This window comes from Rhinopithecus bieti, unplaced genomic scaffold, assembly GCF_001698545.2.
Source record: "Rhinopithecus bieti isolate Rb0 unplaced genomic scaffold, ASM169854v2 scaffold_34943, whole genome shotgun sequence".
Lineage (NCBI taxonomy): Eukaryota > Metazoa > Chordata > Mammalia > Primates > Cercopithecidae > Rhinopithecus > Rhinopithecus bieti.
Window position 1 is genome coordinate 1031405 of NW_016815584.1, and position 16463 is coordinate 1047867.

At 45.7% G+C, this 16463-nt stretch overlaps 1 protein-coding gene across 1 annotated transcript in view; it reads right to left on the reverse strand.

Annotated features, from left to right (window-relative positions):
- Positions 1–11273: 11273 nt before the first annotated feature.
- Positions 11274–16463, reverse strand: part of RNASE8 (ribonuclease A family member 8) — a 15823-nt gene continuing 10633 nt past the window's right edge. The window contains exons 2-4 of the mRNA XM_017853438.1: positions 15000–15120; positions 12130–12430; positions 11274–11818 (exon numbers count right to left, since the gene is read on the reverse strand). Of these exons, the coding sequence (XP_017708927.1) occupies positions 11650–11818; positions 12130–12425 (465 nt within the window). The 5' untranslated portion in view covers positions 12426–12430; positions 15000–15120 and the 3' untranslated portion in view covers positions 11274–11649. The remainder of the gene's footprint in view (positions 11819–12129; positions 12431–14999; positions 15121–16463) is intronic.

Below are 16463 nucleotides of genomic sequence, written 5' to 3' on the forward strand. Positions count from 1 at the left end.
CAGGGAGGGCCGAGACGGCCGCCCCTCCCCGCCCCGCCCTTCAGCGCCCGCCCCCGCCTCCGCGCGGGACCCCTTGCCGGGACTCTATCTCCCGCGTCCAGACTCTCTGCCGCTCCCCGGGCGTCCCCAGCCTATCCGTCCCGTTCACCGGCAACCTTCTTTCTTCTCCGCCCCGCCCTCCAGCGGGTAACCCCGACCCTGACCCTCGGAGGCCCGCCCAGCCGAGGATGCCCCTCTTTTCCCGCCACCGCCTCGCTCCCCGCGGGATCAGTTTAGCCTCGGCAAGGGATGCTCCAAAGGCTGGGGCGTGCGTGAATTCCCTTGTGCCGCCCCTTCCCAGAACTGGGGTCTTCCTGCGGCTGGAAAGCCTCCCCGCTCTAACTCGCCCGGGACCCTCTTCTCTCATCGGTTTCTAGACTTTGGCAGGACCCGGGGCTCAAATGAGACCTTCAGGCCCCTGCCTGCCTAGCAGAGAGAGGAAGGCCGGGAATCAGGGGATTCCCCAATCCCCCTGGGGCTTGCCCGCCCTCCTCCTTTCCCTCCATCTCCTCGGGCCTGGAGCCTCTGGGCTGACAATGGGCTCCTCTGTGTTGCCTGGGGAAGGCGGGAGTGTGCGGGAGTCAGGGAGCAGCGAAGGCTTGGGATAGGGGGCGGACATCGTGGGCGAGGTGGCAGGGTTCCCGGATCGGGATGCTCATGGAGGGCGTGCATTTCGCCGGACATTTTCTGAGTTCTCTCCTCCGTGGACCTTCCCTTCCGCATCCCTATCTGTCTATTCGGCTAGAGAGGGAAGGCACCAGGCCTCCAGTTCGAGGATTCGGTACTGGATGCCAGCCCTTTCCTTCTGTTGGGGTGATTATAGCGTCCCGCAGGGCCTGGGCTCGTGGCCGTGGAGATGGGTTTTTGGCTCAGGAGACAAAGCGGGGTGGGCTAGTTACGAAAGTTCTAGCCTCGCTTCCTCATCAAACCCCGAGCGTCCCCCGACCGTGTCTGAATGGGAAAGGAAGGCCGGATGGGGGTCTCCCAGGAGCCCGGGGAGAGGCACGGGCATGGCGGGGAGATACACTGCCTGGCCTCTGAGCAGGCACCGGGAAGCCCCGCAGCTCCGTGAGCCCTTCTAAAGGGTGGACGGAAAGGAGAGGAGAGGAGATTGGAAAGCCGAATAGTCCCCGGAGGGGCGTGAACGCGTGTGCCCTGCAGCTGGAGGGCGATGATGAGAAAACGTCCGGCCTCGCCTGCAGTTCCTCGGAGGCCGGAGCCTCTGGGCAGTTGTTGGAACAGCGAGAGGGGAGGCGGGGGAGCCGCCAAGGTGACTTGCTCTTCTCTCACCTCCTCTGGACGCTAACCTCCACCTTTTTCTCCGCTCCGCTGAGCCTGGAAAAGGACAGAGCAAATGTTCATCCTTCTTAGAGGCAAGAACAGGCCTCTGCTCCATAGCGTCAAAAAAGAACCTATGGCAGCAAGCCCCAGTAACCATCTTCCAAGCACAGTTAGAGCTGTGGAGTTGGAGCTCTTTCTAACACTGGGTTATGGGACCCTCGAGTCACCGACACTCTCTAGAACTAGGAGAGTGAGATTTTGCTACCCCCTGGTGTCCATTCCGTAAATACTGCCCAGTGGCTGGTTACAGGGGCCAGTGTTTTAAAAAATCTTATTCACTTGTCTCAAACCCAGCTCATTCATTCTCGGTGTTGAGAGTGTCTGAACCTTTCCTCACATAGGCCTTCCATTCCTCATATTGTTTAGGGAACGCTTGGTAGGGTCGGAGGTTGTCCATTGGACTCCAGGGCTCACTACTCTTACGTAGTGGAATATAAATTAATCTGGCTATGGGGGTCCACAAACTCCTGGGAAAAGGGAGTGGATCATTTTTTTTTTCATGGAGAAAAGGGGAGAAAGTTTTGAGCTGATGGGGTAAGGAAGTTTGGATACAGAATCAGGGATGCAGTTACCCCTTCTTTCTAGGAGTTTTCAAATCTGTGCTAAATTACAATGGTTTATTTTAAGTAAGTGACATGTGGTCACAGCAGTTAAATACCACTTTCTTCCAAGAATGCAGGCTCTTACCTAGAAGTGTGTGTGTGTACGTGTGTGTGTACACAACAGAGTATGTGTTGATACATGTATTTTTAGTGGGGGAATATGAAGGGGTAGTTATAATGGAGAAATTAGAGGCTGGGAATAGACCAGACTTACAAGCCTTCTCATTCACAAACAGTTCTTACCATACTTCACCCATTAAAGATTCTTTGGGGCTTCTCGAACTCCTGTTTTACAGATGAAATTGTAACTTATTGAAGTTAATAAACTCTCTCTAAGCTACACAGTAAATGAGAAACCAGGATGTGAACCTAGGCTGTCTGATGCCAGAGCCTTCACTCTCAACTAATAAGTTATAGGGTCTCATCTAAGCTGTCAAAGTTCATAAAAGAGGAGTTTTAAACACCGCATCACTGTTTCTGCCACCTAACCATCACGCTAAAAAAAAAAATGCTAAATTTGTTTTCGTAGAAGCCAGCGTTGAGATTCTAAAAGTGATAGATATGTCCCTGTGGGTCAGAGAAAAAAAAACAAAAAAAAACCCTACCTTTTTCTAGACTTGTTTTAGAGTAATAGTTAAAATAATTCTGAAGACATTTCCAGTATGGTTCTTATGGAAAACTAGTGCTATCCGAATACAGGGGAAGGTGGAAAAACATCTGTATCTGTACTGTTTATTGTGCGGTTTATGTGCACCAAGAGCTATGACTGCCATCTTATAGAGGGTTGGGCTTTTAGGCTGCTCACTATTTCTCCCTTGGAGGGTAGCAGTGACTAGGGCTCTGCCTCAGCCCCATGCCTCAAGTTAGGGGGAATTAATGAAGCACCACAAAGGGAATTTTAAGGATGGGCTTGAGAGCACATGTTCTTGTTAGCGCTGCCTTCCAAGGAGTCTGGGGATCAATATCCTAGTTATTTTAGGGTAAAAAAATTTGTGTGATATGTAAATATATATCAGTTCTATTTATGGTTTAGTTTTTCATTGGTTTTGGTTTTATTTGATTGGGTAATATTTTTTCAAAAATTTACAACTTGTCTTCTCTGAACTGTCATCAAGGTCCATACCACCACCATCTTGCCAGTGCTAGCACATTAGTTTCCCCACTTGTCTGCCTGTTCCACTCTTACCTTCTGATAAGCCGTTCTCTGCACCATAGCCAGAGTAATCTTAGAAATCCAAATAAATCAGTCCGGGCGCCGGTGGCTCATGCCTGTAATCCCAGTACTTTGGGAGGCCAAGGCAGGTGGATCGGGAGGTCAAGAGATCAAGACCATCCTAGCCAACATGGTGAAACCCCAACATGGTGAAACCCTGTCTCTACTAAAAACATAAAAATTAGCTGGGCGTGGTGGCACGTGCCTGTAATCCCAGCTACTTGGGAGGCTGAGGCAGGAGAATCGCTTGAACCCGGGAGGTGGAGGTCGCAGTGAGCTGAGACTGTACCACTGCATTCCAGCCTGGCGACAGAGCGAGATTCTGTCTCCGAAAAAAAAAAAAAAAAATCCAAATAAATCTCATCAACCCCATCTAATGGCTTTCCATTTGCATCATGATTCCTTTTCTACCTATCTCTCCTTTTCTTTTCTGCTTCATCTTTTACCATAGCCCTGTGGTGACATTATGCTAAGTCACTGGTGACCCTGTAGCCACAGTGGCCTTCTTTCAGTTTTTCAGGGTTTTTGTTGTTGTTGCTATTGTTGTTGCTGTTATTGAGACAAAGTCTTGCTCTGTCGCCCAGGCTGGAGTACAGTGTTGCAATCTAGACTCACTGCAACCTCTACCTCCCAGGTGCAAGTGATTCTGGTGCCTCAGCTTCCCGAGTAGCTGGGCTTACAAGCACATGCCACCACACCCAGCTAATTTTTGTATTTTTAGTAAAGACAGGTTTTCGCCATGTTGGCCAGGGTGGTCTCAAACTCCTGACTTGAGGCGATTGGCCCACCTTGGCCTCCCTAAGTGTTGGGATTACAGGCATGAGCCACTGCATTTGGCCCCTTCTTTCAGTTCTTTAAACATGCCTTACTTATTCCTAAAGATGTTTAATTTGGCACCTTTTTGCTCTTCTTTCCTTCTGTCTGGAGCTTTCTTTTCATTCATGATTCCAGTGGCTGGCTCTCATCCTTCAGGTCTTTTTTTTTTGAGACGGAGTCTTGCTCTGTCGCCCGGGCTGGAGTGCAGTGGCCGGATCTCAGCTCACTGCAAGCTCCGCCTCCCGGGTTCCCGCCATTCTCCTGCCTCAGCCTACCGAGTAGCTGGGACTATAGGCGCCCGCAACCTCGCCCGGCTAGTTTTTTGTATTTTTTAGTAGAGACGGGGTTTCACTGTGTTAGCCAGGATGGTCTCGATCTCCTGACCTCGTGATTCGCCCGTCTCGGCCTCCCACAGTGCTGGGATTACAGGCTTGAGCCACCGCGCCCGGCCCATCCTTCAGGTCTTAACTAAAGTATTATAGTCCCAAAAGTCTTCTTCCCTGGCCACCTGGTCTAAAGTGGTCTTTCACCCATCGTCTTTCTGAATAATGTTATTCTGTTTTATTTTCTTCACGCATTTATCTCTATTGATTATGTATTTATTTTCTGTCATAATAGACTCACCTTTCTACCACATATAATTTAAAAATAAACTTTATGAAATGAAGAACCTCGTCTATTTTGTCACTGCTTTTTCAGCTAGTGTCTGACCATTCCCAAAAGAGATCATAAATCCAAGTGAAGGCTGAAAGGAGGGTAGAAAGCTCCACAGAACAGGAATGGTGTTGGGGACAAGAGAGAGGTGGGAACGGCAAGGCAGAGGCTTGGGGTCAACTGCTTTCCTGTCTTCCTGGAATCAGTCCTCATGAGGTTTGTTTGTTTGTTTGTTTGTCTGTTGGAGGATATTTGCAAGTGGAAAGCATGCAGGACAGAATTTTTTTGATGTTGTTTTTTGTTTGTTTTTGAGGTGGAGTTTTGCTCATCGCCCAGGCTGGAGTGCAGTGGTGCAATCTCGGCTCACTGCAACCTCTGCCTCCTGGGTTCAAGCGATTCTCCTGCCTCAGCCTCCCAAGTAGCTGAGATTACAGGCATCCGCCACCAGGCCTGGCTAATTTTTGTATTTTTAGTAGAAATGGGATTTCAGCATGTTGCTCAGGCTGGTCTTGAACTCCTGATCTCAGGTGATCCACCTGCCTCTGCCTCCCAAAGTGCTGGGATTACAGATTAAAGGCGTGAGCCACCATGCCTGGCCCTGACAGAATTTAAGACAGATGTGGACCATCATCTGGCTCAGAGTAGGTTCATTGTAGTAGAAGAGTCTGGAGGAAGCATGGTTTGGAGGGGGACTTCTGGAAAGGTTCCAAAGTTGCTTACCAACTTCGTTGATGTACAAACCCAGAAACTCTTTCATGTAGTTGCAACCCATTTGAAAATAACAGTTTTCTGTTCTGCTTTCTTCATGTCCATATATATTTCCATGTATCAGTATAATTTTTGCCTACATTGTCTTTAGTTAAAGCATCAAGTAGGCTGGGTGTGGTGGCTCATGCCTGTAATCCCCGCACTTTGGGAGGCCGAGGTGGGCGGATCACCTGAGATCAGGAGTTCAAGACCAGCCTGGCCAACATGGTGAAACCCAGTCTCTACTAAAAATACAACAATTAGCCGGGTGTGGCAGAGTGCACCTGTATTCCTAGCTACTTGGGAAGCTGAGACAGGAGAATCCCTTCAACCCAGTGGGTGGAGGTTGCAGTGAGCCGAGATTGCGCCACTGCACTGCAGCCTGGGCGATAGAGAGAGACTCCGTCTCAAAAAAAAAAAAATAAATAAAATAAAAAATCAAGTAGTTGTTCACTATTCATTTAGTCACTCTGAATTTTAGGGAATTTATATTATGTTTAACTTTTCTCCATTGTACAAAGGAAAAGTATAAAAAGATTTGCAGAAATGTACTCCTCCCCACTTTGAATTATTCCCATTTGACATATTTTACAAAATGGAATTATTGGGTCAAATGGTAGAAGCCATTTTATAACTGTTGTTATTGCCAGATGTGGCAATATGTGGAGGGCAGGGGTCATGAAACACTCTTAAAATATTTAAAAGGTTGATTGTGAACAGGAATTGGGCTTATTCTGAATGGCTCAAAGCAGTAGGGCATCAGTGAATTGTTGCAGTTATAGAGAAGCAGATTAGGTTCTATGTAAGGCAATTTTAAGTACTTAAGAGTTGCCTGAAAATGGGACAAGCTGTCTCCATAGGTAAATTCCTTCTCACTGAAAAAATTTAAGTATAATGAGAGAGCTTTTAAAGAAATTGTTTATAAACTTCCCAGATTTGTGATCTGTACATTTTCCTAGCCCCAGCCCTTTGCTCCAAAACCACATTTTGTTAAATGAACATTTATTGAGACATAACCTGTGCCTGTTATAGCCAGCAGCAGCCCCAGCTCTCACTGGCAGACCCCCAGCAGAGTCAGTCTCCTGGAGCAGGCAATCTGGGAATTTCAACAGCATGAAGTCACTCCCATCCCCCAGACTTCAGAACTGCCAAGCAGCGGGTAAAACTTTGTCTCTAGTTCCTTGACATCTCCTTTTTTTGTACTCAGTGTCTACCTCCAGGTCTCTGCCCATGTTGAACCTACTCCTATGACCCCCCCATTGCAAAACCTATATCCTTGCCTTGCCTCCAAATAACCCCAAGCCAAATCCAACACCTAAGTGATTGATTCCAAGTAATTGTTACATTATCTTGTTTTATTCGTGCCAATAGATATTTGCACTTCAGGTGAGGAGTTTGGAATCCCAAAAGATCTGTATTTGGTGGAATATAGCACTCCTAATTCCATTAACGTAATTTTACTTCTTCATCCTGAACACGGGTTTGTTTAAATACACACACATACACACACACATATGTACACACCACTTGTAGGCAGGCACTCTAATTTACTGAAGTGTAAATTGGTTAAAATGCATTTTAAGCAATTTTGCTTAAAACTGGTGGCTTAAAATGCATTTTTTGTTTTGTTTCCTTTTGAGACAGGGTCTTGCTCCGTTGCCAAGCCTGGAGTACAGTGGTGCAGTCTCAGCTGACTGCAACCGCCACCTCCTGGGCTCAAGCAATCCTCCCACTTCAGCATCCCAAAAAGCTGGGACTACAGGCAGGTGCACACCCCCACACCCAGCTAATTAATTTTTTTTTTTAAGAGACAAGGTCTCACTATACTGCCCAGGCTGGTCTTGAACACCTGGGCTGTATTGATCCCCCACCTCAGCCTCCCAAAGTGTTGGAATTATAGGCATGAGACACTGTGCCCAGCCTGTTTTGTTTACAGTTTAAAAGCTACTTTACTTAGTAAAAGTAGTCTCAAAACTCTAAGTTTGGCCAAGGAGGAAAAGTCCCTATAAAGGATGGAGACCTGCCCACAGTCTTTGAGTTTTACTTTTTCTTGGAGTATATTTTGCTGAATTCCTCTGCCACCCCTACACCGGCCTCAGGGAAACCCTGCTCATGTTTCTCAGTTTTTCTAGGATATAATACTCCCATTCCCAAGTCAGAAAAATAACCCAACTGAAGGCAGCACAGTGCAGAGGGAGGAGAATGCTGAGGAGAGACAGAGGTCCAGACTCCATTCTGAAAGCTCCACTGCCAGTCACATGCCCTTGAGCCTAAGACTTGAGCTTCCCTCCCTGCTAAACGCCCCAGCAAAATCAACAAACATATTAACACCAGAAAATATAATCACCAAAGCTCACTGTGCAGTATAAATGAAAATATCATAGAAAAGGAATCGGTCTTGTAGTGTTAATGTGAGTCTTTAAAATGTTTCTTTTGTGCCGAGCAAAGAGTATTTAGAGGCCACTTGGCTTTTTAACATTTATGTTTCCTATGTTAAAGTTATAAATCAGCTTCCGTAAGCTTTTATGTTTAACTTACATAGAAATAAATTCTAACAATCACTTTAAAGAATCGTATTCACTGACTATTTGATCTTATTTGTAAGTAGTTAAGGAAACTCTTTAAACATTAGAAGAGTTATTTTATAAATTCAATATATATTCCACGTCCTTATAAAGTAATTTGGCCATTTGAGCTAACCAACAAAGCATTCCTGAATACCTAAACACCTTTATAAATCTAACAATTTATAAATAGGATGATTCAATTTCTATGTTTTCTTAAATGATCCAAAACTAATTTTAAAGGAAAGTCTCATTTCAACTCATGTGCATTTTAAATTAGAATGACAAGACTAATACAAATTCCTTAATACGAACACGTGAATACTATGTGTTGATTCTTTTAAACATTTCTATACTTCATTCTAAATTTTCTGGATATTAAAACATACTTACCCACTTTAAAATACTTATGTCCTCCCAAATGGCTGAGGAGACCCTTCTCAAGTGATTTTTTGGAAACACGTTCTCAGGGGCCCAGAGAGCGTACCCAGTAGAGATTCTGTCCCAAGGCTATTGGGCAGCTCTTCTGTGGCCCCAGGTGCCCCACTGAGCCCTGTTTTATGCGTGCTGTGTCATTACCCTCAGAATGGGCCAGCTTTACAGCCTATGACCCCTAGATTCAAGTTACACTCCATCTAATTCTTCAGCCTACACAAGGAAGTCAGAAACTCCTACCCAGGTTGCTACCCCCACTTGTTTGGATATAATTAGTCTGCTTAACAATTCATTCTATTCTGAATTCTTTTCACACTCTTCCCAGCTTCTGGGGCCACAACTCTTATAGATATTGAATGGATGAACTTCTCTTGGTGTTGCCTAACCCTGGCTACAGACCTAATGCTAAGCCAGAGGTACGCAACGGGAAAATTAACATTCAACGGAGAATGAACTTTAGATTACGATAAATGAACTTTAGGATAAATCAAACCCTAGATGAGGTGGGAGAAAAATGTTACAGAATCCATTTGGTTTATTCTTCTCTTCTATCTTATTACTTGGTAGTTTCATATGTACCATTTAATCTTGCCCTCTAAATAAGATAGTGAATCTGCGATTGTACCAACCTACATATATTTGCCTAGCTCCAAATCACGGCCCCCCTCCAAAGCCATAATGTGTATTGAGCACATATTAGGAACTCAGTGCTGTTTGGAAAAAAGAAAATAAAACTCAATAACTTTTATGCCCTCTTGAGGTAGTTCCTGGGATAAGGTGGGCAATTACTGGAGAAACAGACAGACAAGCATGAGTTGACACAGATGTGTCTTAGATTAGGACTTCAAATGACTGGGTATGATGTTTCCACTAACGAACACTGAGAGGCTGCAGGAGTAGGGAGGGACAGATTTGGAAGCCAGGCAGATTATGAACTTAGTTTTGAGTATTTTGGTTTGAGATGCCTGTGGGACACTGACTGGGCTAGTAACAGTATGAAGATGGACATGCATGTCTGGACTTTGGGAGCTCTGGGTTGGAGATATACCTGTCTTTGGGAGTAGGTTAATGGTGGTTGGAGCCATGGAATTAAGTCAAGTCACTCAAGTAGAGTACAGTGTGGGAAGAAAAGAGAGCTCAGAATAGGACCCTGAGAAGCACCATCATGTAAGGTGCAGCCACAGGAAGTGGAGCCTGCCCACAACTCTGGGAAGAAGCCAGGGTATAGAAGAATGCTGTTTGTCTCTCACTTCCAGATGTCTTCCCTGGTTATAAGCACAAGGGTGGGCAACATAGTGGTAGTGATGGGCAGAGCAGTGTGGAGGGGGCTGGAGGCTGTGGGGGAAACTACGCTTGGGGTGAGATGGTGTTGGCGTGACAGGCTACAATGAGTTCTAGTTCTAGAAAGCATAGAAGGGGACTGGGATTTTGAATTTCTGGATTCTATGCTTTCTCTGCCACTTCACGTTTCACCAAACATCCTTTCCTTACTCTGAATCACAGCCTGTGTAGGAAACTCTCTTTCCAAATATGGGAAGGGAGGCATAATAAGGAAGCAGAGATAGCTTGGGGAAGAAGAGGGGGTGTCTTGTTGAGTGTGAGTATATGTGTATGTGTGGGTGTTGTGCACATAGGTGCACATTGTTACTATGTGTTCCTCTGTATATATGTGCATATGAGGATGTTTATGTGTGTGCCTTATGTTGGTATGTAGGTATGTATGTGTGTATATGTGTATGATATGTGTATGTTTTTCTCTCTGTGAATATCTATCATTACAAGTACAGAAATTGAGAGGAAACATTAGGAAACTTTTATGGGCTGCGCGCCACCGTTGATGCCTGTAATCCCCAGCACTTTGGGAGGTCCAGGTGGGTGGATCGCTTGAGCCCAGGAGTTTGAGACCAGCCTGGGTAACATGGTGAAACCCTGTCTTTACAAAAAAATGCAAACATTAGCCAGGTGCAGTGCTGTGCTTGTACGTGTAGTCCCAGATACTCAGGAGGCTGAGATGGGAGGATCACATGAGCCCAGGATGTCGAGGCTATAATGAGCAGAGATTGGGCCACTGCACTGCAGCATGGGCGACAGAGTGAGACCTTGTGTGGAAAAAAAAACCCAAAAAACCAGTAACTGTTAGGGCAATTTGACAGAGTATTTTCTATTAATTAAATCTAGTAATAAAACAATTGGGCTTGTATTTTCTACAGTTATATTTCATTTTCTAGTAATTCATTGTACTGTATTGTACAAAAGTATTGGTCTATGGCCGATTGGATATAAAACTGCCCCTTTACCACAGTTAGTCTTCAGCAATGATTAAAACCACATCAGGATTCTTAGTAGGTCCTGATTCTGAAATTCCCCAGGGAGGGAAGTTCACTTCAGAACGCTGAGGGTCCTGCTTTGGGTCACGTAGATGAAGCATGAACTCAGGTCTTGTGCACAAACAAGGGGGTCAGGCCTCAGACCTGACTGGCATCCCAGGGCTCAGCCTGCCCTTCCTGTCACTCTACCCCTTCACATGAGAGGGGACAACCAGAGAGCCCTCAAGGGCCTGGAGGACAGAATCAAGTCAGCTTCCGAGACTGTGCCTGCTCAGGGTGCTGCTTTCCCTCTGGCCTGCAAGGCAGGTAGAGCTGATGCCTCACAGAGTTAAGTGTTTCAGAGCCTTTTCAGGGCCTCGGAATTGGAGCTCCAAACCTCTCCACTTACCCCAGGACAGTAACACACACTCCATCAGCAACAGCAGAGTCTTTATTACAGCAAGATCAGATGCATTTCTTTGCCCAGCACAGGGAACACAGCAGATTCCCCTTCCTTCCTTCCCTAGATAATTACCCCTGTCTGGGATCTCCCTGAACTGTCCAGCCAGAGCCCTTCCAAGGATCTTATTTTACATTTGTAATTTTACATCCTTTTTCTTTAAGAGGGTCTTCAAAATTAGATAAGCCACAGGCCTCACCAAACCTGGATCCATCCTTGTGGGGATCCTGAGGGCTTGACTCTGGAAGGGCTGCAAAGTAAGCTACAATGAAAGGCTGAAGAGAATCTGCCCTCTTCCCTCGTCATTTGGAGTGTCTTTAAAACTCCCTAAGAAACCAAGAATATGTGAGGTTGGGTGTGTGTGAAGGAAATGGCATTTGCAACGGGGAGCAAGGATTAATAACGAACTGGAGGGAGGAAAAGCAGCAGCGTACAGTCAGCAGAGTGTGAGGTGGAATGTGGGCGCCAGGCCTTAGACAACTTTATCCAGGTGCACAGGAACAAGTGGGTACCCTGGGTCACCCTGTTGTGGAGGGTCACAGGCCACTATGTAAGGTGCATTCAGGTGCTTCTCTTTGTACCTGCAGTTTGGGTACTTCCCTGAAGTGAGCTCACACATGGTCAGGGACACAGGCCCGCTGCTCTGGTGGCAGTTTTTTTTTTTTTTTTTTTTTTGAGGCAGAGTCTCGCTCTGTCGCCCGGACTGGAGTGCAGTGGCCAGATCTCAGCTCACTGCAAGCTCCGCCTCCCGGGTTTACGCCATTCTCCTGCCTCAGCCTCCCGAGTAGCTGGGACTACAGGCGCCCGCCACCTCGCCCGGCTAGTTTTGTATTTTAGTAGAGACGGGGTTTCACCGTGTTAGCCAGGATGGTCTTGATCTCCTGGCCTCGTGATCCGCCCGTCTCAGCCTCCCAAAGTGCTGGGATTACAGGCTTGAGCCACCGCGCCCGGCCTCTGGTGGCAGTTTTTATGGCGATTCTTGCAGTCTATGTTGGGGGTCTGGCAGGTGGTGGCCACACTGGAGAAAGGCTGGTGCAGGAAGGTGTTGAGGTCTTTGCACCGTTTTGTGTGCTTGTTGATGTTTTTCATGGCTGAGTTGCATGCTTGAGGGCTGGGCTGCACATGCTGAGTTTTAAACCACTGAGATGAGGTCATGTCCTTGGGCTTGGCACTGACTGGGATCTCCGCCACCCACAGCCCCAGAAGCAGCAGCAGCAAGGGGCAGCATCCTGCTTTGGCCGGTGCCATCTCTCCTAAGGGGGACAGTGAAACAGAGCGGGGAGGTAGGTGGATGAATAGGTCATCATGGGGGAGGCTTGCTAGTCCTCTTAAGAATTTCACACCCTAAGTCAGTTATTGCAGGGCAATGTGTAGCCTAAGATATTTAACACCCCTGGCATTCTATTGTTTAGTACCAGCCGATAATGTGCCTTTTTGTGCCTCTAATAAACACTTATCTTGTTTACCCCCATAACAGTTTTATGTGGTATGATTACCCTTCATATATATATATATTTATATATATATATATAAATATATATATATGAATAAAATGAGGCTCAGAAAAGTTAAGAAAATTCCCTATCATCCCACAGCTAGAGTGTGTCGAATACAAAATTTAACCAGGACCTCTCAGGTTCCCTAACTCTAATTCTCCCCACACTCCCAGGTATCTTTTCTGAGACTCTGAGAAATCACAAAGAGAAACTAAATTTTTTTTCTCTTTTTTTTAGATTGAGTTTCGCTCTTGTCACCCAGGCTGGAGTGCAATGGTGCGATCTCGGCTCACTGCAACCTCCGCCTCCCAGGTTCAAGCAATTCTCCTGCCTCAGCCTCCCAAGTAGCTGGGATTACAGGCATGCGCCACCACACCCAACTAATTTTTTTTATTTTTAGTAGAGACAGGGTTTCTCCATGTTGGTCAGTCTGGTCTCGAACTCCCGACCTCAGGTGATCTACCCACCTCAGCCTCCCAAAGTGCTGGGATTACAGGCGTGAGCCACCGCGTCCAGCTAAGAGAAACTAAATCTTGAAGAAAAACATGTGAAAAGTCCATACCCCACTCTGCTGGGCTAGCTCAGGTGTCCCTGAAAGAGTTGATATTAAGGTCGTGGAGTCAAATGCATTCCTCCCCATTCTGTGGTCCAGTTTCTCACTGAAGTTAGAAAAAATGGTCACTCCTAGTGAAGGGATCACTGCTTCAGCTGGCAAAGCAGTATGGCGAGTTGGGTTCTTTCCACGCCTAACATTTTGCCCTGCTGGAGAATGTCTTGGAAGGATAGAAGGTCAGGGCTGGAAGGGACCTTAGGGATCATCTCAGTTGACTCCCTCATTTTAAAGATGAGGGAGCTTGAGTTCCTGAAGGGCAAGTGCCCTTTCCAAGGCCACCAAGTGAGTGGCAGAGCTGGGGCTAAGAGCTTCCTGATGTTCAGTCCATCCCTTTGGGCTAGTGCCAAGCTAAAAAGGGAAGAGTAAAGAGTTTCCCATAGGAGCAGAGCATAGTGAGTGTGTCTCTGTTTGTGGTTTTAGGTGGTGTGTGTACATTGCCTTAATTTCTTCAGACCCTTCTAAAAACTTTTAAGAGAAAGTCTCCTCTTAGAGCAAGAAGGTGAATTCTTTTACACTTTCCAGTCTTTGTTTCTCCTCCTTTTCAATAACAACAACAGGCCTCAGGCTGAGTCTTCAGCTGAAAACAGTATCTGGATAGAATATTTAAAAATTAGATGATATTCATTATATTTATTTTTACTTCTCTTTACGAAGTAACACTAGTATTCTTTGAAAGATGGCATTACTCCGTTTCAGTTTAAAAGAATTATTTAAAATAAATGAGTAAATGTATACTTAGCGTATTATTAGTATAATAGGGGTGGTAAGCAGAAACTGTGAAAATTGTCAGCGGTTAAAGCAAATGACTGCAGCTGGGGAACTTGCTCTGCACTGCAGTTTCTCAGGTCGGCGATAGTGTGTTGGACTCTGCTCAATCTCTCAGCCTCTGGGATTTGTGTAACTTCTCTGCCTTTGGGATAAAGTGCTCTCCAAAGTGGCAAAATTCACTGAGGCTCCTAGTATCTGCATTTCTGAATGTAAAAATTCTGAGATGTTTGTCATCTCAGGCAAACATGGTGGAGGAGCCTTGTTTGCCAATAGAACTCACCTTTTCCACAGCAGGGATCTTTTCGTGCACTCCTCCCCACAAAGCAAACAAAACATTGATTTTTGAACCCAGGAAAACATTACCCAGAAAGCAGTTGACTTGAGCACCAGGGAGCAAATCTTTCCCTCCCTCTCCACTGCTCCCTCCCACCCCTGCCCCAGGAAATCATTTCTCTCTTGCAGGCCCTCAGCTGAGCCTCTCCCATTGGGATGGAAGGGTTACCAAGTGATTATTCATTAACGGTTACAGACCCAAGCTGCCAAGCTTTGAAGTGAGAGGGTGGGTATGGCACCAGGAGACCAGGGTTGGCCTAAACGTTTACTGCCAACCAAGATGACTGACCAGAGACTTTGCAAGCTCTGATTCCAATTAACTTGCAAACACGCTTTCCCTCAAGTAGGTGCTGGCCCAGGCAGCTGGCCAGCCTCACTCACGGAGGCCTGGGAATGGGGTTCCTTTGATTGTGTATTTTGATCCTAGTCATTCGTCATGAGTTTTCCCCACTGCCACAGCCTCAGGGCTGTTTTATCCATTAAGCACTAGAGGCTCAGTGCTTAGAATCTGGGAGGTTTCCAAGGGCCTACAACATTTGAGACTGGGAAAAATACATTGGCTCCAATACAGGAAAAGTCAAATATAGAATCAAATAAAAAATATTTACTTACCTGCTACTAAAGTAACATGAGTTGATTTCACTTATTTTGAAATTTGGGACACATAAAAAGCTCACTACATTGGAAAACAATCTTTGGTTAGTTTTCTCATTCTGTAGGAATTCCCAAGTACCTGAAATGCAGAGGGAACGGTGCCAATCACAACTTACTTGCAGTTAAATAATTTCAAAATTAAAACTTTAAAAATCTTTTCAGATACATTTCTGCAAAAACGATATTGAATGAGGAATCTTACATATTCAATGTGGTGTGGCGAGTGGTAAAATGCCTAGGAGTATGGTAGTATAGAGTATAATATTTACCATCTACTAAAGGCAGCCAGGATAACATACACCACATTACTTATGGTTCAGGTCAGCACAGGGCTGTACAGCAGCAGCAGGAGGAAAGAGATGCTACCAACCATCATGTAATGAACATCTAAAATGTGCTCAGTGCAGTTCTAGGTTTTTGGTGGAAAATAAAGAATCTCATTTTAAAAGGTGCTTCATGAGCCATGGCGTTGTGCTTTGTGTACAACTTTTTATACAAACTATATTGTGTGTTCCACGATATTGTCCCTATTTTACAGAAAAGGAAACTAATGTTCTGGCAGGTTAAGATCCACAGATTTAGTAAGTGGCAGGGCCAGGATTCGAAATTCGGTCTGTTTGGCTCCAAAGTTCATGTTATCTTTCCTTGCCACACTGCTTTCCTGTTTGTTGATAATTCATTAACAGTTACAGATCCAAGCTGCCAGCCTTTGAAGTGACAGAGTGGGGATGGCAGCAGGAGCCCAGGGCTGGCCTAAACATTTCCTCCTCTTGTGGGCTAACAGTCACCTTGTGTGCACTGGGATGGAGATGAGCCAGTCTTGGCTCTGATTGGTAGATGGCTGTTCCCACCAGATCACAAGAGAAGAAGACTGAATGCCATCTCTAATGTCTACTATGTTCTTGACACTGAACTCAGCAGTGTGTGTGTGTGTGTGTGTGTGTGTATTTATAATCTCTTTTGTGATCAATCTATCTAAAAACATCTCCTTACTTATCTTGCAGCATCCCCATGAGATAGAAATACTTACGCTTATTTTATAGATGAGGAGACAATGTCTATGTGTGTGGGAGTTGAGTAACTTGCCCACAGCCATACAGGAGTGAGTGACAGAGCCACTTCAATCTGATTCTCAAATTTACACTCTGTACACTGTGTCAGGCTGTGCTGCAGCTTTGTTTCATTTCAGAGCCAGTTTTTACTGATCTTGTTTTTATATGGGGTTTCTGGTCACCCCTGAGAGTACAACTCAGAGTACAATCAAAGTTAAAATAGTTTAGTGGTAAGAATACTGAACCAGGGCCGGGCGTGGTGGCTCAAGCCTGTAATCCCAGCACTTTGGGTGGCCGAGACGGGCGGATCACGAGGTCAGGAGATCGAGACCATCCTGGCGAACACAGTGAAACCCCGTCTCTACTAAAA